Source organism: Amblyomma maculatum, chromosome 10 (assembly GCF_055883805.1).
Source record: "Amblyomma maculatum isolate TAMU_Amacu chromosome 10, ASM5588380v1, whole genome shotgun sequence".
NCBI lineage: Eukaryota > Metazoa > Arthropoda > Arachnida > Ixodida > Ixodidae > Amblyomma > Amblyomma maculatum.
This window is the reverse complement of record NC_139353.1, coordinates 178843136-178869872: the sequence shown is the minus strand read 5'-3', so window position 1 is coordinate 178869872 and position 26737 is coordinate 178843136. Positions and strand designations below refer to the sequence as shown.

Below are 26737 nucleotides of genomic sequence, written 5' to 3'. Positions count from 1 at the left end.
TAACAGTGTCTTATTCAGGTTTGAAATGCTTAATTTAAAGGATGAGCTGTAACTCCAGGTGTACGGAAAGATTGGCTGAGCGCAAGCTATTTCCCGGCGGTCATGTAATTCCAGCAATACAATACCAATGACTCTCAGTTCGTTCAATCATACGCAGTAAAAGACTGAGCAGGAAGTATCTCCTGCTGGTGGCCAAAACACGTTATCTGCAAGTCAAAATGCTGTCCAGCTTTGGTTTCAACATCATCCAACCTGATTCGTGCTTTAGGCCCTTAAAGTAATCTTATGATTGCATAGATCAGCACCATGAGGTGTGGCTTACTTACTCTCACAAACACTCACGCGCACGCCTATCCCGTCCACTCGGACTCAAACCCACTTATTCGCACTCACAAACCTCACTCGCAATAACACTTACATCCGCTCACACACAACCACACTCTCGTGGCCACTCACAATGCAAACCACTTCCACTCGCGTCCACTAGCACACGCATATAAGTTGGCGCACTCCCTCAATAATGCAGTCTTATTCACTCAGTTACTCACATTAAACGAATCATTTAAGATACCAGGTAGTCATGTGACAGCATTTTTGTGGGTTATAATTAGGGTGGCGTAATTCGCAACATGATACACGCAACGTAGTTAGCCGTTTCTCGAGATCTACAACTTTTATATTGACCCTTTTTTTCTCAAGGCAATAATCAAAATGTCTAATTAGTCCTTACTGCCTCATTAACCTTGGGCAAAGCAAAATACTGCAGATTACTATAGCCGACACTGAACCGGTTTGGATTGGCTTCACTGGGCTGGGGCCTACTGCATTTCTTAAAACCTTGGTCCAGGTTAGCTCGGACAGCACACGATATATATACATATATACCTCACACCTCGAAATACTGACGAGCATTCTCTCCGTCTTTCGTAGAGCCGGGTTGCAGCTCAACTACGGTGCTGCCAAGTCACAATTGTTGGATATCTGTCGATGCTTCTGGTGTCCACCCAGATCCCGCTAAACTTCAAGCTGTCAAGGACGTCCCTGTGCCTCCAACATCTACGGATGTGCGAAGCTTTGCCGGCTCGTGCTCCTATCTCCGAAGTTTCATCAAAAACTTTTCTGCCATCGCCTGTCCCCTCACCGACCTCCTTAATAACGACACCCCTTTTACCTGGGGCCCTGCTCAAGAAAACTCCTTTTCTTCACTGATTCACTTGCTGGCCTCAGCACCTGTATTGGCCAATTTTGCCCGTCGGCTCCAACAGAAGTTCGCACAGATGCTAGCGAATATATTATTGGCGCCGTACTCGCCCAACTTCACCAAGGTCAAGGCCCTGTCATCGCATATGCTAGCCGTCATCTTTCCACTTTCGAAAGCAGTTACTCCATTTGAACGCGTGAGTGCCTTTTTTGGGCTGTGCTAAATTTTTACCCTACCTGTTTGGCCGTCCTTTCTCTGTTTTGACTGGCCACCACGCTGTTTGTTGGCTTTCTTCACTAAAAAATCCTACTGTCCGGCTTGGTCGTTGGTCATAGCGCCTGCAAGCGTATTCTTGCATCGTTGTCTACAAGTCAGGGCGTCTACATTAAGACGCTGACGGCTTGTCTTGTTACCCTGTGGAACTGCCAGATCTTGCAGACAATGACCTCGGCCCTTGCTTGTTCGATCTTGCTTGAACATCGCGTACTAGTAGTGGCAAGACTCGTCCTTGCCTCCACTAATCTATCGCCTCAGCGATGCCAACTCAGACCCTACACTTCAACTCTTTGTTCTTCGCGATGGCATCTTGTACTGCCGCAGCCTTCGCCCTTGTATACCTCCGCTCCTGCTCGTCGTTCCCCAGCATCTCCGCTCGTCTGTCCTGAGGGAACTACATGACGTGCCCACCGCGGGACATCTATGTGTCTCACGAACATACGATCTGGTCCGACGCCGCTTCTTTTGGCCCGGTCGATGTAGTGTTCAGCATTACGTTGCCAGCTGCGACCTCTCTCAACGCAAGAAGCGCCCATCCACATTGCCTGCCGGTCTGCTGCAGCCTATCGAGCTAAACCTGGAACCCTTCCATCATGTAGGACTAGATCTCCTCGGACCTTTTCCGGCGTCCAATTCCGGCGACCACTGGATTGCTGTTGTGACTGACTACGCCCCTGATGGGGCTGGGACAGGTAGGTCACCGCCGCTCGCTTCGGGGGCTAGCCTGCCATCGAATTTTTATCTGTTGTAGGCCGCCATTGCACCCGCCACCGCTTCGGTAGTGGACGACGGCTGTTGTTGCGGCGCGCATCTTTCTCTCCCTCTTCATTTTCTTTCTTCTCTATTTTCTCTTCTGTCTGCACGAGGCAGCGGAGGTGGCTCAGCTACAGAGCAGTAGCAGGCCCGTGCATTTTCTTTTCCTTCTTCCTACAGCCACAACAACAATGCGATAAGCTATCACGCGTGCATCACCAACCATCTGCGCAACCGATATCGCCAATTTCCTGTTACAAAATGTGATCCTTAATCCACGGTGCTCCACGCCAATCGCTGATGGACCGCGGCCGCTACTATTTGTCCCGTGTAGTTAATCACATATTCCTGTCCTATTCCACACAGCATAAGCTCACTAGAGCGTACCATCCTCAAACGAACGGGTTTACAGAGCGGCTGAACAGGACTCCCACTAAGATGCTATCTATGTACGACGCTCCCGACCATCGTGATTGGGACATTGTCTTACCCTTTGTGACGTATGTTCATAATTTGTCGCGGCATGGCATCACAGACTATTCGTCTTTTTATTTTCTATTTGGTCGACATGCCGTATTGTCATTGGATACACTGCTGCCGCCATCTTTGGACGCGACCACCGAGTACGCACGTGACGCCATCGCCCAAGCAATTATGGCCCGCGAAACTGCTCGCGACCCTCTCACCGCTTTCCAGATCTACCAGAAGTCTTGTTTACGACCGCCGGCATCACCCAGTGCACTATGCCCCAGGGTCACTCATTCTCGTTTGGTCTCCTCCTCGGCGTGTCGGTCTTTCTGAGAAACTTCTTCGTCAGTACAACGGCCCTTATAGTGTGTTCCGTAAGTTGCCCGACTTGACCTATAAGGTTGCCCCCCTCGATTCTCCCATATCATCCACCCGCCCTGCCACTGACGTTGTTCACTTAGTTCGCCTCAAGCCGTACTGTGCACCTTATCAGCCTTCTACATAGCACCGCGACGGTGCTTTCGCCGCTGGGAGTTATGTCAAGGGACAATGGTATGTGGGGAACGCGAGGATGACGAAGTGTGGGTGGGTCATGCTGGGGTCACTGGCCTGAATTTGTTCATCTGTGGTGTGGTCAGCTACCCCTTTTAAATATATGTGAATACATCTACTGTCTATGTGCCTGTATCTACACTACATTATAATAGGTGAGTCGTTTAGGCCAACAGATGTGGTCTAGCTCAACGAATGTCGGCTTCGTATGTAGTGTGAACAAGTGTGACCGTGTTTTATCTATACTCTCCAAAATCTACACAGGCCACGGATTGCAATTTCCAAGAAGCCATCCATCACCTTTCAACAATAAGACGAGGTAATGCAAATACCAAACTAATTTTGCTAATTTTAAATTATTTATGCTTGCCGCATGACCACTTTAACGCAAACGTGAGTGAGATAACTGATAGCATCCTTCCAAGGTTTCGTTGCAAATGTGACCGGCAGATGAAGAGAACAGCTTCACCTCTCTGTAGAGACGACACGTCGTATTGCTTGAGCAGTGGACTGCTGATGATGTCTGCGTAGGCGGTTGGGGGCCCACTGATATCGGTGCATCTGCGCGATAGTGTCATGGTCGATTATAAACAACGCGTCTGTGAACGTAATTCTGCTAGAACGCATTCAAACTGTTAACTTGATTTTTCTCCTGCTTTCCGAACACCGAATTGTGAAATATGTATGATTGGGGCGGTGCACGCATTTTGCGGCGTTTTGATGTTGCTAATGCATTCGTTTATAAGTCTTTTAATTGTACAGAAGCGCATAATTGGGAAGTCTTCATTGCCATAAGTGTAAGAATTTATACATTATATTTCAAATTTACCAGGTTAAAAGAAAAGAAATGCTGTATAAATATCAATATTGATCGCCAGAGATGAGCATTTGTTAATTTGCTTAACAAATGCTCAACTATAAAAACAAGATAGATTCAAAGAAAGAAACAACGCGAATACACACCCTTATCTTCTATGCTTTTCTTTGGAGGAATAACTGCTAAATTATAGCTAAAAATTGGTGCCTGCGGTAAAAATCCTCCGCAACCACCATCAGCAGTGCAGTGTGGTAATGTTGGGACGGCGCAAGTTTGCATTTTCGCTGCTCTCTTGCAAACAATGTTTCGGTTCCGTGCAGCTGTTCGTTTTTCCTAGCAAAATGCGGCGCTCGAATACCATCGCCCTTACAGGCGATGTCCGCCAATGCCAACTAAAAGGGCTGTCAGCCAGGAAACATTCCCAAAAATTTAAGTGCCCAAGTCGTTTCAGAAGTGCCGGAAACGCGATGTGTTAACTGAGCGGCACAGTTCACAAGGCACTTCACAACATTCACAGCTAAGAACAGACATCGTTCGACTCGCGCACTTCGTGGCCTTCTGGGACATCATCATCATTATCATCATCATCAGCAGCAGCAGCAGCAGCCTGACTATACCCACTGCAGGGCGAAGGCCTCTCCCATATTTTTCCACTTAACCCGGTTCTGTGGTAGCTGCATCCACTTGACCCCTGCGAACTTCTTAACCTCATCCGCCCACCTAACTTTCTGCCGCCCCCTGCTACGCTTTCCTTCCCTTGGAATCCAGTTTGTTACCCTAAGCGACCATCGGTTATCCTCTCTTCGCCCTACATGTCCTGCCCATGCCCATTTCTTCTTCTTAATTTCCACTAGAATGTCGGTAACTTGAGTTATTTCTCTGACCCACTCTGCACGCTTCCTATCTCTTAATTTTACCCCTGCCATTTTTCGTTCCATAGACCTCTGGGTTGTCCTCAACTTAAGTAGAACTCAGATACTGCACTACATTAATGCTGAATTTATATGCACATAAACTTAATAGTGTCATATGTTGTGCAAATGGTCTGGTTGCATTTTGTTTTACGAACTACTTTGGTGTTTGCTGTGCGTCGGCATCGTTAGCACTAAAGGGAAAGTATCAATAAGCATGGAGTGTTGTGTGCTATATGTACACGCCCATCGATGTACCTGTGCTCTTGAATGGCTTTGAGAATAGCAGCGACGTCGTAGCTGGGTGAGGGCACAACCGCCTTGACGCCAGGCACCAACGTCCTTCCCAGTACTATGCTCAGGCCGTACACGTGGAAGAACGGAAGTGGTATACACACCACCATGTCCTAAGGGGAGACAATAGGGCGCAGTCACAGATAACCACGGTTAGGAGGTAATAAGGCGCTGCGTGGGACCTATCGAGAAATAACAGTGTGAAAAAACCAATACAGGACGACACAATCGCAGTGTAGACTTATTGCCCTACCTCCGTGCCCTTGTATGTAATATGAGCCAGCTAGCTCGTGCCAGTAACTTACTCACTTGCCGGCCCTTGCTAATGCGACGATTACTAGTCAATTTGCACCGCGAGGCGTGTCAGTGCCGGTGCTATTGTTTTCTCTGACACACCATCATTCGAGTCCGCGGTGCAACTCTTGCGAAGCCCGGTCCCGCAGTAGAGACGTGTGCTGATCAAGCAGACTGCTACAAAATTACGACTTGTGACAAGAGTATATCAACAGCAGACCTGGACTAAATAGCTCTTTTGTCCAGTCCGGTATCAATTCTCGTTGCCTTTATTTAAATGTCTTTAGCAAGTTTTACAGTGGAGATACCACACATGGGATGTTTCTGGCTGTGATTATTTCGCCGTTCGCACCAGTTGTCTGCATCGTACTACTGAAACTAGTTCTGCCCGATCTGGGCGTTAGAAACGATAACCATTATGGTTAGGTAAATTTTGAGCATTTCAGACATCTCTGCAAGCGCACACATTGCTTAAATGTGGAGGTCAACTGTTCCTAATCCAATTTAGGAACGAAATTTTTCTTCTAACCTTGACTCGACTCACTGCTCCGAACAGAGATGAGTTTTACCCTTGACAGCTTACCTCATTCAGCTTTGCCTTGTGCATGAAGCCGACGACGTTGCTGATAAAGCTGTAGTGGCTAAGAACGGCGGCTTTTGGGGAGCCTGTTGTACCCTGCGAGAGAACATCATCGGATGTTTGTTGCACTGCGTTATTAGGCCACCACCGGTAGGCAGCAGTCTTCATTTCAACTTCAACAGAAAATGTCGCGACAAGGAGTTGCATGGATGACTCGACACACGCGCATCGGTAGCAAATAATGTGGCTTCTGTTGATACTACGGCTCAGTTCATATTACGGAAGAATATGCCGATTAATTCTGAATTTTTATTATTAAGATGAAAGCCTTTACTGCCTCATTGTTGTCGTCAGCAGAAGTGTCACGCTTTAGCGGTGGCTCTGATTGGTCGAGACGGGATGACGTCATGGAACTCTCGACCACTCAAAGAGCACCACCGCAGCATGCGCGAATGCATGCCTTATATGGCCATATGATAATCGATGTGTAATTATTAAATATATAAGTACTCGTTACAAATTACTAACTAATGACTAATTAGTGACATTTTATTTTAACAAATAAATTAATACTAATTACTAATTTTTGCCTAGTAATCACTAAAGTACTAATTCACTACTAATTGCTTACTATTGTCTAGTTGATTATAATAATAATTAGTGCCAGTTGTGTAATTAGTTATTTAATACCGCGCATCCGGTAATATCGAGCACACAACAGCGAAATTAGAACAACTACAAAGATACAAAGAGCGCGATCTCGTCGCTGCCAATCAGAATTCACTGAATAAATGCACTCGCAGAATATGAAACAGTAGTCGTTCGCTTTATCGTAGCACTATTCATCGCTACATGCGCAACAGTCGTGTCGCCGAATGCAGCAATCAGGCTTTCGCCTTTCATCCCTTTAGTCTCGAAAGTGTGCTTGAATGTTTCTTTTGATGTGCTGTAGTGATGTGCCGCCTTTTTCAAAAATGCTGATTAGCCGCGTATTAAAACCTTTATTAACCCCCTAAATACCTTAGACTTGCGAAAACAAGATCAAATAGTTCTTCCACAGATTTACAACTTAAGGCATGCTTGAGCGTCGCGAAAGATAGTTTAGAAACAAATCCCGTTTATCGGTTACTTTTGGCGATTGTAGCAGCATAGCAGAACCGACGTCTAAAAATAATCCCTAACCTTAGTGAGTCAAAATAGAGCTATTTCCAGGAACAAACTCTCAGTTGCGGCGCAAACATTTAGCTGCAAATGTTCAGAAATAAAAAATAAAACGAGTAAATATTATTTTAGTGATCACAGTTGAGTGACCAATCCGAATGAGGAGTTAGAAGCCGAGCCTAAGGTGATGCTACATCAATTTTTCACAGGATGCAAACCTCATTTTCTTCTAAGGAGCAGCACACGAGACGCACAGGAAGGTCGGCACAAAAATTAGATGCGACGACAACACCAAGAAGTGGCTATGGCACAAAAAAAATTAAATTATCTGCTTTACTGTAGCACGCCATGCATTTTGTTTCGCTCTGTCACTCTTAAATATTATCTCCACGAAGCTGGCAAAAGGTTGGCGTTTCCTTTGCATCAAACGGAGAAAGAAAAAAATGCGATGAGGTGGTGCAATTTGGCTTGCAGTTCGACCTCAGCGCCATAGGCACACTCTCCTTCATCACATGATACTTTGTCGGTGCCGAACTTCACGCGCGTCGCTCAAGCTCAGTTTCTTCTTCTAAAGGAAAAAGCGTGTATTCTGTCGCACGGTATTGCACTGTAATATAAGTTTTTCTTCGTTTCAAAAATCAATGTCACATCGTCTTGTTCACAGCTTCAAATTTCTCGATTAAGCAACCACTCAGCTGCTATAATTCGGCAGTTAGTCAGTCGTAACTATTTACTACAATATTTAAAATGTTTAAAAGTGTCCGCCGAGGTTGACACTTTGTTCCTGTAATTATACCTATTTCGAAATTCCTGTGGTAAAGATACTAAGAAAGTGCTCGCTGAAACACCCCGCATATAACATAAACCACTAGCCTAAGGGTCTCGTGTTGAGGACAACCTAGCGTCGGCGTAATGGCCATAAGCGCATTATCCTCACTGGTCCACAGCGCCACGACCTGTCAGCTGCATGACGTCGTTCTAGCCTTTCACACCCCACAACGTTCGGGCCACAACGTCACGGCAGTCACTGAGCTAAAGTGGATGAAACAAGACATCTAATGCGGAATAAATGTCATCGCATGCAATAAATTGTTTTTATGTATGAAGGAAATATTTAAATATTTTCCTAATCATATTGTAGACATTACACAGCTCAGGAGCAGTGGTCCTGCCACTCATTTATTTCTGAAACCACAGAAGTCGAGCCAGAGGTAGCATCAATGGCTCCCTCTAGTGTTTATAGGTACCATGGGCAAATAACTGGGGTGCAGATTTACAGTATGGTGCCTAGATTTCAGTCCTTTCTTCAAGCTTTCCCACCGAAAGGCCCCTTCATGTAAATATGTCTAACAGCCACGCACTGCGGTCTGCACTAATGAGAATATTGACGTTGTTGTTCATGTAGAAGTCAAACGCTCCATTTCTTCGAGTAATTTAACTTCTATTTCTTTTAGTCAAATTAATAAACACGTGCTAGCTGCGGGTCAGAAAATAAAAATTACAGCAATCCTATGGCGTTCCTCTATGAAAACATCGCCCTCGTACTGCTGGCAAAGTCAGTGAACAAATTAGTTACTCCTGCAGGTAGAAATACGTACAGATGTGAACACAATCGTCAAAGGATCATCCATGCCCACTTGGTCTTGAACGGCTTTAACGTCGGCACTCCCACCCTGAGTCAGGTCTCCAAACGAAATGCAACCCCTGCAATTGCAATACGTAGACTGAATGCCACAGCCACTGTTTGATGTCAGTTCACCACGGCATCCTCCAAAGGACTGGCAACCAATCGTATGGAAATGCAATTCGTGAGGTAAGCTTCCTCAGATTATCCAGCTGAGGGTCTTATGGTGATCTCAAATATTGTAAAGTGTTAGCGTCGTTGGCAGCGCTGCCACCTGTCGCCCTATATGTGAAGTGACCTTTTTTATGAATGGAGCTGTTTGAACCATAAATGAATGCTTGGTTAGTGTTAGATGTTTTCCTATGAAATGAGACCTCATCTCCATCATCCATCCGTCTTGTGTTCCCACTTACCTACTCGATTTATGCTCCTGCTCTCACCTGTGCTGTTATGCCAAAGTATAGTATTCTCAGTGGCCTGCCACATTTCGAAGAACCTCTCGGCTGGTGGTGGAAGTATAACAGATTATAGTCTATTTAAAGCGATACACAGTGTTCTCACGGACTTGGCGTACTAGAACCCTCGAGTAGATAACTCATAATACGCCGTCGAGTTCTGCATCCACGTTCATTGCACAATCTCCGCATTTGAAGAGGCAATGTAAAAAAAACTTCATATGCGCCTCCATTAAGATTATCTCATCTACTATTTCAGTGACTGCGGCCAAAGATATCTTGAACACGTCTTGAAGGATATGAACATAGCTTCATTTTATTGTTATTACCTTTTTTTTTTATGAAGAACTACTTCTGCTGTGCAGCCGCTATAGACCTCCTTTTAGCACTTTCGCATACGTCTCATTTACACTCTGAGTTGTTCGCACTCCCTCCATCTTGCAGACACTGTAATTTGCCTTTCTAATGAAAAACCAGCTAATAATGGCATTTTTGTTTTCATTGCAGTACAAAGCACCATGGCGAAATGTGGAAAGCAGCACCGTCATATAGGACAAGTGCATGACCTCTCTTAAGGGACTTGCAAGCGCATATCATGTAAAACATCGTACTAACTGCAACCTATGTTTAGGAAAATACATAGACTGGCGCAGATACTACCTCCCAATGCCCCTGAAGGATTGCTTCACTTAAGAGATATATCAGTTTGTTTCAGGTAGACTTGCCGTCATTTATATCTCAAGTGGGCAAGCTTTTTATGGCATGCATCGAGCTGACATACACGGCTGCGGAAAAAAATGTGTTGTTTTGAACTTCGGGTATAAGGGTCATACTTGAAATCAAAATTCCTCAGCGCTTAAAGGGTGTATTAGATGAACCGAAGTACATGAACGTTACAAGTAATTATTTGTGCAGTACTTAGCAAAACGTTTGATACTTGTTCGTGGACGGTTGCCTGTTAGTGGCTTGTGTCGGGAAACTAACGACTCAGCTTCCTTGTGGCTTTGACATATTATAATAGCGTCGTTTACAATTAGGCCGAAAGAAGCTCCTGAAAACGCAGAGGTATTTTCGTGTCGTAGTTTTGTATTGCAGGTAAGTTGCGTTTATAAAAAGTGATGTCACAAGTGAAACCTTGCCGCGCATATGTTGGCAGCTTTTTTGTGCGCTTGTTTTAGGCATGACCTTTATCGTCCTGCGCTTGTACTCACGGCGCTTTCTGGTCCCCATCTGCAATCACTGATTTGAGATGCGGGTACCTGAAGCAGAAAAATATAAACAAAGCTATGCATTATATACAGAAAAATATTTACGAAGAAATTCAAGAACTTGAGAAGCAAGAAGCAGAATACAGCTGCATCAAAGACTTTCCTTGAAACATTCTGGCACAAAAAAAAAGCTTTTCCATTGCAGCAAAGGAGTGTCAGAGCAGCTTCGGTCAAGTGAAACGCGACACAAAACATACGCTTGTTGATTCAGCAACAGTGTTCTTTCATGATATTCAGTCTAAGCTATTGTTTATAGAGACTGCGATATTCTTATTAGCGGTTGTCAACCTAATGTTGCCAGTGCTTGCATTCTATTCCTTTCTGCCAACTATCAAAACCACGGCGCCTTTATCAGCTCGCGTTATCCAGCATAGTTGCCTCCACATAAACATGGAATTTCACCTTATGCATAGCATTAGTAAATATTAGTCTTACTATCTGTGTAAGTAACCTAGTGTCATGCACTGTTTTGATTTGAACAAAAGCCTAAACATGTAACGCATTGAAATATTTCCGCTGTTCTTAATGCCTAATTTCCAATCAAACTCAGTGGTGGCTAGTGAGCACGAAGTCGAAAGATAGAATTTTAGGCACAGCGGCTGCATTTCGAACAATGATGTTGCATCCTGGCATTGGTGCAGGATAAATGAACAATGAAACTGCTAGTCATAATAAAGCACTCCATGTTTATGACTAGCAGCTTACCTGTATCGCTCAAGAGGAAAGCATAGAACAGTTTCATCTTACCTGTACACACCTATGGGGCTGAAACGTGGAGGCTAACAAAGAGGGTTCTATTTAAGTTGAGGATGACGCAAAGGGCTATGGACAGAATATTGGTAGAAATAACGTTAATAGATAGGAAACGTTCAGAGTAGGTCAGAGAAATAACTCAAGTCACTGACATTCTAGTGAAAACCAGGAAGAAGAAATGGGCATGGGAAGGACATGTAGCGCGAAGAAAGAATAACCGATTATCGCTTAGGGCAACAAATTGGATTCCAAGGGAAGGAAAGCGTAGCAGGGGCGGCAGAAAGTTAGGTGGACGGCTGAGGTTAAGAAGTTCGCAGGGGTCAAGTGGATGCAGGTACCACAGGACCGGGTTAATTGGAAGAATATGAGAGAGGCCTTCGCCCTGCAATGGGTATATTCAGGCTGAGAATGGTGATGATGATGACTATAATAAAGAAGGCGCATGATTTTATTTCGCTTTTTGCTCTCATCATTCAACATATAAATCATAAGCATCTTTTTCGAATTAAGTTATCACTTTCAAGTCGGAGGTTGTGTTTTGCGACTGAGTTTTGCCCTTTGCCTTGGAGAGCGGTTAAAAATTACCTAACTACCAACTCGTCGAAATCAAAGCTTTAATTATTATGTTATGAGCATCTCTGATTCTTTTTTTTTTCTGCAGCAAAGATTGACTGCTTAGGCTGTCTTTAATGTGGTGACCAGTTTTGTTTATGTCTAATAGTTCCACTGAAGCTTGGTTTGCCAAGAGGAAAGTCAGGTCCTATACTCCCGTTGACGTCATGATATTAAGAGCACCTACTTTTTCGAGTTGAGTTGTCCAGGCTTGGAATGACGGAGCTCCGGTATAAGTGAGCAAAGGATCTCAAAGTAGTTGAACGTCTTGAATGGCTCAGCAATGTAAATCCCTTTAAAGTCAACCTGTCATTAGGAACAGCAAAACAATACGGAAGGTCAATTATGAAAGTCCAGTGTGTCATACCTGTTGTCATGTATATGATAACTGATCTTTCGTGGTTACTTTAAGAGACTGGAAAACGAGGAGCATGACTGGAAAACGAGGAGCATTAGATATGTAATCGACCACCAAAACGATGTGTCGGAACACGCCCTGCTGTTATAGCGAAATGTGAATCAGGCACATGACGGAGCCGCTTCTTTAAGTTGTTTTGTACAAATATATCACAAAGCACAGATCGCAGCATTGAACTCTGTCCGTGGCAGACGTCAAGTGTTTCCTTAAATCGATAGTTACCGAACCGTGTAGGCAGGAACATATCTTGAAGATGAAGTGTCGATCATGATTAAAAAGACTTCAAAGGGACCCTCTCAATAACCACATATATGCATCTTGCGTAAGTCCATGAAGTTTTAGCACTTTTATGTACAGCCGCCCTGATTTTTAACAATATAGCGCGAGCGTCGACCAAACTGCTACTCAGCGCCTTATAACGGCGATAAGCGTGCAACACGGCGAGAGATCGCGCACGCGCACGGAGAGAGAGCATCTTCTGCTACGCTGTTCGGATCACAGACACACGCCCTGCCACAATATCTGTTTGCGACGTTCCAAATTCTTGCGCATGCACGAACTCTTGCCGTGTTCCCCGCTTATCGCCGTTGTAAGTAAGTAAGTAAATTGGTTCACAGGAAGGGAAAGGCGCAGTAACAGGCGCTGATCATCAGTTTGGTCGATGCTCGCGCTATATTGTTAAAAATCAGGGCGGCTGTACAAGAAGCAGTCATATAACTAGATGGTTTGCGTTTTAGTTTAAAGCATATATATTCGCTTATTAAGGCAAAGAGCAAAAGTAAAATACAAAAACAACAACTCTTTCCTTGGCCTATCCGACTGCTGGCTTTTTCTCTTCGTGTATCATTCAGAGCAACTAATTTTCCTATATATTTTCTGCAAAATATATAGATATGAGTAAGTGCCTTAAGGCCGGTGGTAAAGGTAGAAAAGTCTCCACTCTATTTTCAGAAAAAATCATCCTCTACAGCCTTTCCACTCGCAAAAGCTTCAATAAAAATCATGCAGCGTATAATATTCGAGATTAATTGTAGACGGAAGCCGTCACCGCTTCCGCGTCACACCCTAAATTTTGGAGCCTCTCTAAATTTTGTTTTCTATAAAAATTCGTCAAACAGGCCCAACTTACTAGGACATCATTTATTTATGAGGCAAGCGTAAGATATTACAAGATACGTTTGTACGCATATTGATGATAACTGTCCAAATAGACAGTTGCAAAATGGCAATAATAATGTTGTTTAGGCTTTGTCGCAAGCAAGTAACCAAAACCGCCACAGAAACCAGCGGTTGCTGTCCTGAAACTTATCGGAAGGCAGCAGGAAATAACTCAAGATACTTTATGAATATATTCACAGAAATGAAGCATATTTCCAATGCTTAGCAAACTTTGGCTTCTGAAATTTGTCCGATGTTCACAACGAATAACTTATAGCCTTAGAAAATCAATGGTGCGCATTGAACTTAAAGCAAAAAACTACACACCTCCGTATGAAGAACCTGAAGAAATATTGATGTTACAGTTATGACACAACATGTGTAAAGACAGTTCTTAAAAATGTCTACCGGAGTTCGTTCTCAAATTCGAAGTGTTATTTATGAAATTCTGAGATATTAAATATTATAGTGTAGGTGTATTTTCTCAACTGTATGGCTCTGAGTGCGACGTGAATACGGGGATACATGTCTCTGGTCTGCTAGATTTTAATGCGACAACGTTAAGGTATCGTTCTACTGCAAACGCGGCGTTTCCACGGCTTTAAGACATTCATTTGTCGAGATTGGTAGTCACATAGTCATGATGTTGCATGTAGTGCCGATACTTCAAATAATCAGAGACGACCAATCCAGGCGGGATTTGAGCGCGAGCGTTGCTTCTGTACACCGAGACTTAACTTTATATTGCAACGTATCACAATTGGTGAGTTGGTATTGCACTTTGTAGGGGGGTAACCGTGCAATTTGAAAGATCCGAAAAAATCGCGTACAAGCTTTGCCGAAACTGATATAGAGTCCGGTTTGTTTGGAGAATGCATCTGTAGAGCCCGACCTATGTATTGGATTGGTCAGTACTTGCCTTTGCTTGTGGACCTCTGTTTACGCTGGGCTGTTACGTCCTTTCGAAATGATCACGTTAAAGCCTGTGTACTAATGAGAGTGAATTTAATACTCACGAGGAAATAGCAATAATTAGTTTATAATAGGCGCTTCATCTCTCAACAGTTCTCACCTTACATCTTTCTTTAAAAGTTCACGTGATACATCTGCTGTTCATGCTCATTTATCTATCACTTGCTCCTCTGTTGCAATTTAGTTTCTGGTGGCATGGACACTAAGGTGCGTCCAAAAGCATTCGACATTTTCCGTAGCATTCTCCTTCCATTATAGGTTAATAATCAAAGAAATGTAGACTATCCTGCCACCTTTTTGAGCCATGTCTGGCATCTAACGTGGCGGCGAGGCTTCAAAGGGGGATGCATCCCAGGCAGCACCAGCCATCGGCCCAATATTGGGGATTGATTGGGGATTACTGGCCCACAAGTGACCCAATGGTGCCAATGAGATACCAATAATGTGCAGCCCTGCTATAACATAATCATTATTGGCCCAGTGAACTCCACCCATATCCGTTAATGGCATTCAACCGGCTAAACGCGGTCAATAATGCCCATGCATATTGAACAGCTTGCCATTATTGTACACACAATGAGACAACCTGGCCATTATTGGCCAACCAGCTACAATGGTTTGCCAATATCTTCCACACCATGGTATAACCTGGTAAATATTGCCCGGTAAATAACAACGGCTTCTAAATATTGAATTGATCTAGGCATGCAGTGGTCAATAATGTCCAACCAACTTTGGCGGCTTCCTAATATTGTAATATCTTGGTTTCTACTGGTCGATATTGTCTAAAGAGCCTTGCTGGCTGGCCAGCATTGCACACAGCATGGCATAGGTTGGGCAGTAATGTTCTGCCAATATGGCTGTTTTGTCAACAATGAATATATATTGGCATGCAGTGGTCAATATTGTTCAGGCAGTCATGCTGGCATGCCAACAATGTATACAGATCGGCTTTTAGTGGTCAATACTGTTTGATGGACAGTGATGGCTAACCAGCATTGAACATATCATGGCATAGCTTGGTTAATATTGTCCGGCCATTATGGTTGTCTTGTTAACATTGAATATATCTTGGCATGCATTGGTCAACATTGCCCCACCAGCTTTTGTGGCATCCCAACATTGCATATAGCTTGGTTTATAGTGGTCAATATTGTGTAATGAGCTTTGATGACTGGCCAGCATTGCACACATAATGGCATAAATTGGTTAATATTGTGCGGCCATTATGGTTGTCTTGTCAGCTATAAATAAATCTTGTCATATATTGGTCAACAGTGACCCGCCTGTCATGGCGGCCTGCCAACAATGTATACATATTGCATTATATTGTTCAATATTGTTCGATGGACTGTGATGGCTAGCCAGCATTGCATCCTAATGGCATAGGTTGGGCAATAATGTTCTGCCAATATGGATGGCTTGTCAACATGAAATATATATCGACATAGATTGCCAATATTGTCCTATCAGATTTGGTGGCATTCCAATATTGTATATATCGTGGTTTCTAGTAATCAATATTGTCTAACGAGCTTTGATGGCTGGTCACCATTGCACATTTCAGGCTGCGGCGGCGCTAAAAAACAGTAGAAACAGCTCTGACCGACACAGACATTTTTCAATGTGCATGTATCCCAATATAACTGTTTTTGGACAAATTTCGTCCCAACTAAATTTTTCGCTGGCCCGGGCATCAGTTTACATTCAACTGTAGAAAGATACTCATATGCCATACGTAATTTGGGCCACCATATATATAATGTTTTTGGGATTAATGCACAGATTGTCTTAAAATTGTTTGACTGAGCTGACCACACAAAATGCACAGAAGTGTCCATCACGGAAAATGTAGAATATATTTTTCTGAATAAACTTTCCGTGATTCACTAATTGCTGCGGATGACCTGCGATTATATTTGACAATTTTGGTAGAGTACTCTTTCATTTACGATTTTAGGCACGAATAATTGTTATGTAAAATTCTGCATATAATATCTTCGAGACAATTCCTGCAGACTAGAGGGCCGGATGTCGATCACGCGTGGACGTAGCTAACACAGATAGTGTTCCAAACTTTAGGCAGGTGTTGAAAAAATTCTGACAGCACGTAGAATCTAAACTGCAGAAATTTCCGAAGGCGAAATTAATGCTGTTGTATACGGTGCATCACGTATCATTATCGTTATCAACTAAACGCAGCGTCATTACCGTTGATACTGTCATCATTGTCATTATCACTAATTGCAGCGTCGTTCTCGTCGCTATCATCACGGTAGACAAGGAGAATTACGTATGGTGCTAGTTTCGCGATCCAGGGTTTAGCGCAGTGGTTAAAGCGCTAGCTAGGCTAGGAGTCGGATTCCCGGTGGAGACGATTTGTTTTTCTGATCTCGTCAAACCAAGATGATTGAAAGTGATAGGCACATCAGGGCACAGATCCTGAACACATCTCGACAACAACTCTCGAACATGGGATTTCGTTCCATGGGCATATATATACGCATACGAGTGCACAAGCATACGCACACGCTCGAGCACACATCTGACAAGCAGGTGTTTAACAGATGCGTGTCCGCGAAAAACCACCTGCGAGTCAAGAAACGCAAGGTATACTCAAATGCAAAGAACGCAACAGAACGTGTGAGCCGCTTGAACAAACACCAGTGGCTACGTTTGGATAGTAAACGCAGAAACGATCGAATATATCCGGTGAATCCACATCCTGTAAACGTTTGTCCATGATTGGAAACACGCACGCGTAGCATTATTATTTCCGCCTTGCTTTACGCAATAGAGAGAAACCCTACATATGTTCAAGCGATAGCAGAGGTGAGAGAGATCGATTGCGCTAGCCAATCAAACACTCACTGCATGATTCGCCATTACGCTAGCTGTTTCCAGCATTCAGCATCAGCACCGACTATACCACGCCTCAGTACTAGCTGTTCTTATAGACAGATATGTTGGGCTGCTTTCAAGGCCTTCGAGTTCTAATATCAACTAAACACAAATTTGCGTCTTATTCCTGTACTCTTTAGCGCTCTGCTGTGGGCTTCAGCAATAGACAGATAAAGACTGAACGACTTTGGCCATCGGTGTAGCAGCGCATAAAATATTTCAGCTCAAAGAAATTATACAAGCAACATATATTCTACGCTATGTCTAGCTAATTCACTTGACACGACAAGAAATCTGAACTGCTGGAATGGTTCTATTCTAATGCGACGTAAATCGCACACTGCCGAAACGTTGTGTGCATGTGGAAGATAATAAAAAAAAAATCAACAGCACTACATGTGGCAAGGCAAACGAAAAAAATTAAAATTTAAAACAATTACCTACAGTGCAATGAATGCTCGCTCATGTGTTGCCAGCATATATGGTAACAAAATTGAAATTGCATAATAACGATGCTCTCTATGGAAGTTATTTTTGTTCGAAAGCTGCAATACATGGCTCATAATGATGCATTTGACTACAGCTTTTGACAGCGTTCTCCTAAGCGCTGATCAGAAACTATTCTTCAAGCATTCTATGCCTTATTATCCAACCATATAATCACCGCACCGAAGGCGTTTCCCTCCAGAGAACTGAACAATTCTATCCCATCGTGTCAACCAGATAGCTAATGGCAATTCATATATATTAATGCGAGTGCGTTATTTAATCAGTTTTTGGGCATTTTTAGAGAACATCACTGTCGAAGAATCTAACACACGATTGAGAATTAGGTTTCTTCTGAAATATTCTGCCGCTTTCAGAAGCGCAGCTTCCGCGGGCTGAAAGATGATTTTATCACGCTTCTTTCTGAGGACTGCACCTTGTCCCAAGTTCGTAGATATAGTTTCAATGTTGACCCTTGCTTTCTTTCTATTCTTTCTTTACTGCCAATTTAGTTCTTCAGATCTTAGCTCGTCGAGCATTTTGTATCTCTTGCTGCTTTATATGCCCACCCTTAGTCCTATGCGGATAGTTTCCTGCTCTAAACGTCGACCTGATTTGAAAAAAATAAAACTTAATAAGATGGGAATTTTAACCCTGAAATACCCGTAGTTATGGTCGTTTTCGCTTTTCTTTTCCTTAATAGGAATACAGCAAGTATACGGGCTGCTGCATCGCTCAGTTGCGCGTGATGACGTTTCAAGAGCACTCCGTCATGAACCTGTATGCCATCTTTAGTAAAAAAATTATGTACATTTGTTCGAACCGAGAATGATTCCGTGAAAACTGAAGATTGTTTTACGTATGTTATTATTACCGAAACACATAGGTAAAACGCATTTCGCATTAGCAAAAAAAATGTAGCGAAATTATCACGCCACTGAAAACGTTACCGAGCCAGCAACCGAGGCGACCAAAGAGCTCCGAACGCACTTCTCGTTGTTTTAGCGAAGCCGAGGGCAAAACTCTGCACATTCCTCCTCACATGCTTGGCGCAAAGAACATATGGTTTCCATTATCTCGTCCTTTTGTCGCCTCTCCGCCCGAGGGCCTTGACTAAAGCAATTTTCCAAACTGCTTTCAACTTCAAGTCTTGTAGCCTTTTCTCCCCGTGAAGCCGTCTTCGCGGGACAGCGACCTTCACTGCCCCTTCTTTCCTCCCGGCTAGGCATACGTTGCTCACAATGCCCCCCCCCCCCCCGTCTACTCCCCCGCACTCTTCCCTTCCTTCCCGCCAACTTCTTCTAGGATCTGTGGGATATTCTTGGGGGGGGGGGAGGGGAGGGATACCGGACGCGGGTTATACCGGCCTAATGTCGCGGCGGTACTCTTGGCGTCCGGGGGAAGGGGAGATGGGACGTGGGGAGGGTTGGAGGGGAGTCAAATTTCCTGGCTGGCAGCCTTCTGGGCTCGCGCGGTCACCTCTTTCATTTTTCTCACCGCCTTTCGAGCTTTATGCCTCCTCTTTAGACAGATCTTAAGCAAAAAAGAGAGAGAGAGAAAACACGACGACCCTTCTGCCCCCTTCCAACCGTGCCTCGAAACTCGACACAAGCGGTTGATTCAGAGGCGTCCGGCCGGCCACACAATCCCCACCCGCTCGAGCTCCCGCAGCTTTGGACAGCAGAACCAAAAACCCAAGCCTTGTGAAAGTTTCAATTCGTTTTAATGACCATTCCTGAAAGAGGATATCTGTGAGTATCACCAGCATTTAAGTTGTTTGTTCATAACTGAACTGAGCTTTCTGAGATTATTTCTTGGTTTGTCTCGTTGTAAGATCGCTACTTTTTCTTACCAGGGGTAATAAAGCATCAGATCACTGGGATGTACTTTGCCTGGCAACATTCATTTTGGATTGTTGCTACTGAGGTCTGCGAATCTGCGCTAGCCTTATGGTGAGATAACTTTTTTTGCATAATTTGGTGCTGTATGTTGTCAGCCTTGATCATCATGTCAATAACCAATACGCTTGCAAGAACGGAAAGCCATTTATTTGGACCGCACCACGCTAGTCAATTGTGTACTGTATTTTCAGCGCACTATTTTGTATGCATAAACTCTGGTCACAAACACAAAATTTACCGCGCAGAGGTGGCCAATTTGTATTGCAAAAAAAAATGTGGTCCTGTAAAACATGATGCGTGTTTTGTGTAATTTTCAGGTTACAACTTCATCACGCGTGTTGTGTGTCTGAAGTGATCAATTTCTTTTACATACTATATTCAAAACTCATGGTTAAGTTGAGCATTCTGGAACATGATTTTTAGTTGTGAGCGAATATTTAATATTGTAATTTGCCGTTATGAATGAGCGTTTGGAATGGTCTAAACGACTTTTAGCTTATTCACGTGTTTGATCTTTCTCCTGCGCTAATCCCGAGAAGTAGAAGTGTCATAAAATAGCCAGCAGGTGCAGTTTTACTATCACTTGTAGAAAACTAAAAGCGTCCGGAAAGAAGATCTGCCGACGCACTTATTCTTACTGCTAAATTTGAATTTTTGCGGAAATAAAAAAAAAAAAACCTTTTCGTTCAAAAATGTACTTATCCAAAATTATTGATTGTTATATCGCGCAGAAAAAAGGGGCTTGCCTGAAACATGACACTTTATCTTCTACGTGCAATAGCTTCTACTGTCCGCGCGAAGAACTCTATGAAAAAAAATCTGAAAAGGAGATCCTTATTTACAGTTGCTACCATAGTTCTTATACTTAACCACACGTACAAACTTGTTTCCACAACAAACGTGATGCTAAGCTACGGATTTCTTTATTTTTTCAATTTGAGTATATCCTACAAACCCCAAAGCATCTGTGTAGTATGTTGTTTTGGCTGCAGCTTTGACAAACTCTAAAATGTTCTGTTTGCAGTAATGATGCGGTGTACACTAATTTTAGCAGCCGCGGTCGGAGTCGACTGCCATGTTTTGCGTCTCTTTTTTCTTTGTAGTTTCTTTTAGTTCTCGCGGCAATCTACCCTAACGAAAACTATTCAAAGGAAAGCTATTGATCTGAAGCATGCAGTTATGACGAGGTCTTTCTTATTCTACAGGTGTTCGATCACAAAGGCACTACAAGTAGAAGGGGGCAAGCACTGACTACCGTTTAACGAATAGATAACGGAATCATTTGTTTTATGTTTTCAGCGTCAACAACACATCCACATGGGAAGCCGTGCACTGCCAGATGTCGAAACCAATGTAGCCAAGTTAATACGGCCGGCCTCACCGAGTATGCAGCTTATTTCAACCTGAGTAAACCAGACAAGATAGTTGCCTGCGGGCCAACAGGTGGTGCTTTATTTTGCATTTTTACTCCACGGTCTAGCTGTATTTCCACTTTCCAAAAGTTTTCTCACTTAATGGGATTTATGAATGTTGCTTTTATTTCCAGGTGCCATCTGCGAAAGGAAATACATTGTTATGCACGCTGCTCAAGTCCATATCTTTAAAGGCTGCTGGGAGCTGCTGCCCCTACAACCGACCACAAAAGAAGCTGCGATGAACTCAGCGCCTTCCTCCAACCTGGGACCTGAGAACACCTTGCCAAGGGACGCAAAAACAGGAGGAGCACTGAAGTCTAAGAGTTCTGCCTAAATATTTCCATGCCCTGTAAACCATGCGCACCTTATAAATCACCATGCAATGAAGCTTTCAGCTGTATTATTTTCTGTGCGTGGATATTCTCAGCATGCTTTATTTCAATAAAAAGCTACATGAAAAATATCAGCACTGCATATGCATTGGATGGCTTTGTAGTTGCCTATTAGCCATAGCACGAAATAGCAACTAGCTGCAGTACTGATTATTGAAACATTCAGCACTATAATGTGCCGGATCGCCAATTGCTGTGGCTGGATGCCAATAATGCAAAACCACTGGGCAAGATTGGATTGGAAATATTGGGTAGCCGATAAATCTGGCTGGATGCCAGTTCCAAATATCCAGTGAATAAGCATGGAAACAAGATATTGGATGGCCAGTGAGCTTGGCGGGATAGCCGTGATACAACCAGTGAGTGAGCTTGGGTGGAAGATATTGAGTAGCCGTTGAGTGCCATTGAATGTCAGTAAACAAGATAGTATGCCAATACTGGTTTTGATAGGAGAGTCAATCAAATTGATTGGTATATATCTTGGCTCTTTGTGCGCCCCAATCAGATGCCAATATTGACCGATATTGAGACCAATATATCCCAATATTGGACCAGTGGCGGTCCATTGACAGCGTGCTGCTTGGGATAGCTCTTGGTATGTTCGATTCTGGCCTAGTCTTTCCCTAATAAAGGAGCTGTCGCAGTTGGCATTCATTTCCGGTTCGATCACCTCAAGGTATCTCTTGACAACTCACAACCCGCGGATCAATAACACCTTAGCGCCTTCCGTCAGCAAAAAAAAATGTAGCTCCTGTGAACCGCCGTTGGATAGCTGACCTCTGACTGAGGTCACTTTCGAACTCAAACTGCCCGTGGCATACTCGCAATTGTTGAAGCAATGAGCATTTATAGGGGGGTTGCGAAGTCTGGGGCGTAAGTCACCTGCCAGCTATCGCATGTCAGCTGCACGCTAGTAATTCAGTAAAACACGTTGTTGGGCTTGATATAATTCATTAGTGCGAGTCAACAAGCGGTCGCCACCGATTCCACGGCAACTTCTTACTAACTACTACCATAATGTTGACGTGGTAATATTCGCTGTTCATATCTTGCTATCAAACTTCTCACACAATTCACTCTCGACTCAAACGCGCTACCGCTGTGACTGACGTACTTTCGTTGAACTGGGTTGAAAGGCAGCATGATTAGACAATAAGCATATTTAGGTCACAAGTAGGGAGCGCTAAGGAGCCCGACCACCTAAGCTATCACGGCATACTCTTAAAGTGAACTGAAGTGTCTGCTGTGTTTTGACGGGTACGTCTTTAAATTCGCCGTTCACGAGAAAATGTAGCGTCGGCGTTGGGATCGAAGAATGCCGGGCATGGTTCTCGGAGGTGGTAGCCGGCAGCTGACATTGTAGGACACAGCTTTGTGGTAAGGTTGTGGGACGTTACGTGGCCGATTTTACAGCAACTGCCAACTAGGCTTCTAAATTCAGATAAGGGATAAAGGGAATAAGCCTTCTAGGCATTCCATATTAGCCTACCTAGGTGGCTAATATCATGCATGCATAATTTATCGTACGTCTAGATTAAACGGGTGTTTTCTCTCTCAGGTGTTCTTCAAGAGTACCGTCTTTGCCTAAAGTAACCAGGTTGCATGTTTTACTTCTCTTTTGTGTTATAAAGTCAATAAGGATTTCCAGATGATAAAAACTAGTTAAGAAGCGAGAACAGGCCCTCTCCTTTACGTTTCAAAGATTTAGAGCTTCAGACTCTCTGTGAAGTATCTGCTACATGACTAAGAAGTAGATCCTGCAGCCTGGTTACTTTTGGCAAGGACGGTACACGGTAATTTACTGCTGCTTTCCGAGTTTATTTGAAAGGTAATACAAGCTGAAGTAAAGGAGCGGTGAATAAGAGAGTGGCAAAGACCACGCACTCTAATGAGGGTCCACGAGCGGACCCACGAGCAGAGTCCCTATCCTTATGGGCCCCTGAAACGGTGCCTTCTCCAGTATTCCAGTGGAAGAAATCCATAGAAGTGGTCGATCGTTGTGAGTATTCGAGCCACATTTAAAATAATTGCGTATAGCTCACAAATTAAAAAAAAGAGCTCCTGGTTGCGTCTCGCAACCGATTAGAAAAACAGGCTGCCCCCCTTCAACGAACCTTCCATGTAACGTCCTCGGGGTTTATGGGTGCGCCCACTCACTGGACGGGCCCGAGTGACTCGGGCGAAACAGAGCGGGGTGTTGCGCCGTCGCTGCTTGGGGTTTTATTTTTTTCCTTGCGCGTTGATGTGCGTTGTATTGGAGGGAGATAAGACCACCGATATTCTTCGGCATCAGCGACGCTATCATAAAGCCTATTGTGTTAAGGAGAGGACTGATGGGAAACATATCACTGGTCTGCGCTTTCTATTTTTAGTAAAAAGCTTTTCATGGGCCCTTCAAATACGACCTCCCGCCCCCTTCAGTTTTTCCTTTCCTCTCGAGGTGTTCATGGCGTGAATTACGCTCTCGTCTTGGTTTATTGCGATCTGTAGAGCACAGAGTAACAAATCGCATTGTATGATAATAGGCTGCCACACTCCAGATCCACTTGACAATCTAGGCTGTTGTTTGTTTTTAACGGTGAAATCGTCCGCGTAAAAGAGCGTTGCTTTCGACACACCCCTCGGATATGATGTCAGCCACCAAGATACATTTTATTGGACGCTGCTTAGTGTGAGGTTTATTTGTACTGTAGGATGTACCCTGTCTATAATGGTCATTACGACGTAAGACGAGAACAAAATAGTGATTTTGTCTCTTCTTCTGAGGGCATCATACCTAATATCTATGAAAACAAAACATGAATGAAACGAGGCTTCAGGAGCACCATGTGCATGAAACCAAATGCAAACCAACACGGATTCGGCACCTGAGCATAGCTGGCTTTTCAGCAACCAATCCTGCCTCATACGTCACTTGGACGCAGAGACCTCATCATCGCTCACTTCTGGACTTCATAAAATCAGCCAACCTTTTTCCATTCATTCAATCATTCATTCATCCTTCATCTCATATCCTACTGATGCCCTGACGCAATAAATGTCGACTAAAAAAAATGAGTAGCCCTTAGACGTCTTGAGGTCATCACAGATGCTAACTCGGTGTAATGCAATTCAATATTAGGTATTTTTGAAATTCGCTACGGCGTTGTGCACCCAAACAAACCGTAATTAGAAGAAGCGAGGAATTACGCAATAAAAAGATGGTAGTGCTTAACATGGCTAAGCCTCGCTTAGATCTGTTCCAGCCCCAAGTTTCCGAAAAAAACGCTATTTGCTGCACCCAACACGAGCCCTATTTTCCTACGTGTTCGTACTCCCTCCTTCATAGTGCTACATGAAATAAGGATGTATACTTGCGTTGCATCCGGAAAGGAGCGGCATTGACCACTTCTCTGCGTCGTCGATGGAATGACAAATGGTTGTAATCGACCGACATATTTCCGATCATCATGTTTCAATGGAACTATATTACGTGAAACTCTTGTGGACTTGATCAGCTGGAACTCTGTGTGATAAGCCTCGCTCAGCAGGGTAAGTGTTCGGTAGAACATTGAATGCAAATATCGCAAGGGAAAAATGCATAATCGCATTATTGGGGACTTGTGAGAACTATTAACCTTCAAAAACATATAATGTTTCCTGCAGTCGTAAACTAGCTAAATGTTTAAAAATGTTCTTATTAGTATGCTAACAAGCCAGAAATTGCATAAACCTATATGAAGCAGAAATTACAGTTATGGGAATATTCTTCCCTGTGGGCTGAATAGGATGTCGTACATCTGATGAAAGTGGGCGAAGCAAGGAACAGTGCATAGGTAAATATCGCACATGAGCACGTGACTCTTGATCTGTTGTATTATTTCGCAGTCGAATAGAACCCGCAGAGTTGCAATGCAGTACCGCTTTGAAGAAAAATATTTTTTTGGTTCTGTGATGGAGGATCGTCGGGCAGGAATCGCATCTGGCAATTTCATACTAGTATGACGTTGATGAGTTGCCTTCATAGCTTTTTCAGAAAGCCAAGGTGTTCATTAGACCAATATTTGAGAGTCCGTGCGGCCGATAGTTCATTAAAAGAGCTCCGTAGGCAAAATCAAAAAGACGCATTCACCGCTTTCGAGACTTTACAATTACAGTGTCATTCTTTCGAAGCTATAATACGTGGAATGCTTCATTCCCGAGGCATGTGTAGTTTGTAATAGCCACAGGGCGTTGGAGGTCAATTTTACACCAAATACATGATTATGTTTTGAGTCAGTCACAGTAGGTAGGGGATCGGGAACAGATGTCTTTTTGTTTCAAGCAGGTAACAGCCACTGGTTCGTCAATATCGTCCTCTTCATTACCTGCTCACTGGTCTACATTATGAGCGTGAGACGAAATACAGATTTGAAGCCAGCTGTGCCGTCAAACGCCCAGAAATTTAGGCTAAAAAAGTATGCAAAGCGCTTCAGATTTCACCTAATTCCCGCAGAGCAATATGTTCCTAAAAGATAGGTTCCCACACAAGAACAAATCTTGTACTTGGTAAATTGGCATGCAGCTTAATATTCACAATCTCAAATTACTGTAACCCATAAATGCAGTTAAAAGAAATTTATTCTCGCGAGCGCCAATGGAACAGGAACCCCAAGGAAAGCTAATAAAAAGAACAGGTGGCAAGAGTAAAATAACGCTGCCGAGGAAGAGCAATGTCTCATTCCAAGGGAACATGTTAACTTTTTTAGAAAACCATAAAAGCTATTAAGCCATCGGATGCTTCCCTTCACTAGAAGTAAAAAACCTTCTCTACAAAATATATGAAAGCAAGGTTAGTTTCTTGCACGAAGCAGGACATTTGCAATGCACATGTTCATCGAAAATAGAATGTGTGTAGCACATTGGCTTCAAAAAAAGAATATTTTAATTTAGGTTGCCGCATACATTGTGGTATCAGGTCTCGTATGTGGCGCAGATTTATTTGCTACTGATTATGTCGCTTTTTTTTACCTGTATACAGTGCGTAGCTTGTAAACATTCTGAAAGCAGCAGCTTTTCTTACTTGCATTGTGTGTTGGATTTCCTTTATCGATTCC

The 26737-nt window shown here is 43.5% G+C and overlaps 1 protein-coding gene across 1 annotated transcript in view; it reads right to left on the bottom strand.

The window, feature by feature from the left end:
• LOC146178025 (medium-chain acyl-CoA ligase ACSF2, mitochondrial-like) overlaps positions 1-26737 on the bottom strand; it is a 65466-nt gene that overhangs the window by 22423 nt on the left and 16306 nt on the right. The window contains exons 5-10 of the mRNA XM_084581669.1: positions 12207-12325; positions 10598-10645; positions 8906-9011; positions 6150-6242; positions 5237-5385; positions 3720-3811 (exon numbers count right to left, since the gene is read on the bottom strand). Coding sequence (XP_084437795.1) covers positions 3720-3811; positions 5237-5385; positions 6150-6242; positions 8906-9011; positions 10598-10645; positions 12207-12325 — 607 coding nt within the window. The remainder of the gene's footprint in view (positions 1-3719; positions 3812-5236; positions 5386-6149; positions 6243-8905; positions 9012-10597; positions 10646-12206; positions 12326-26737) is intronic.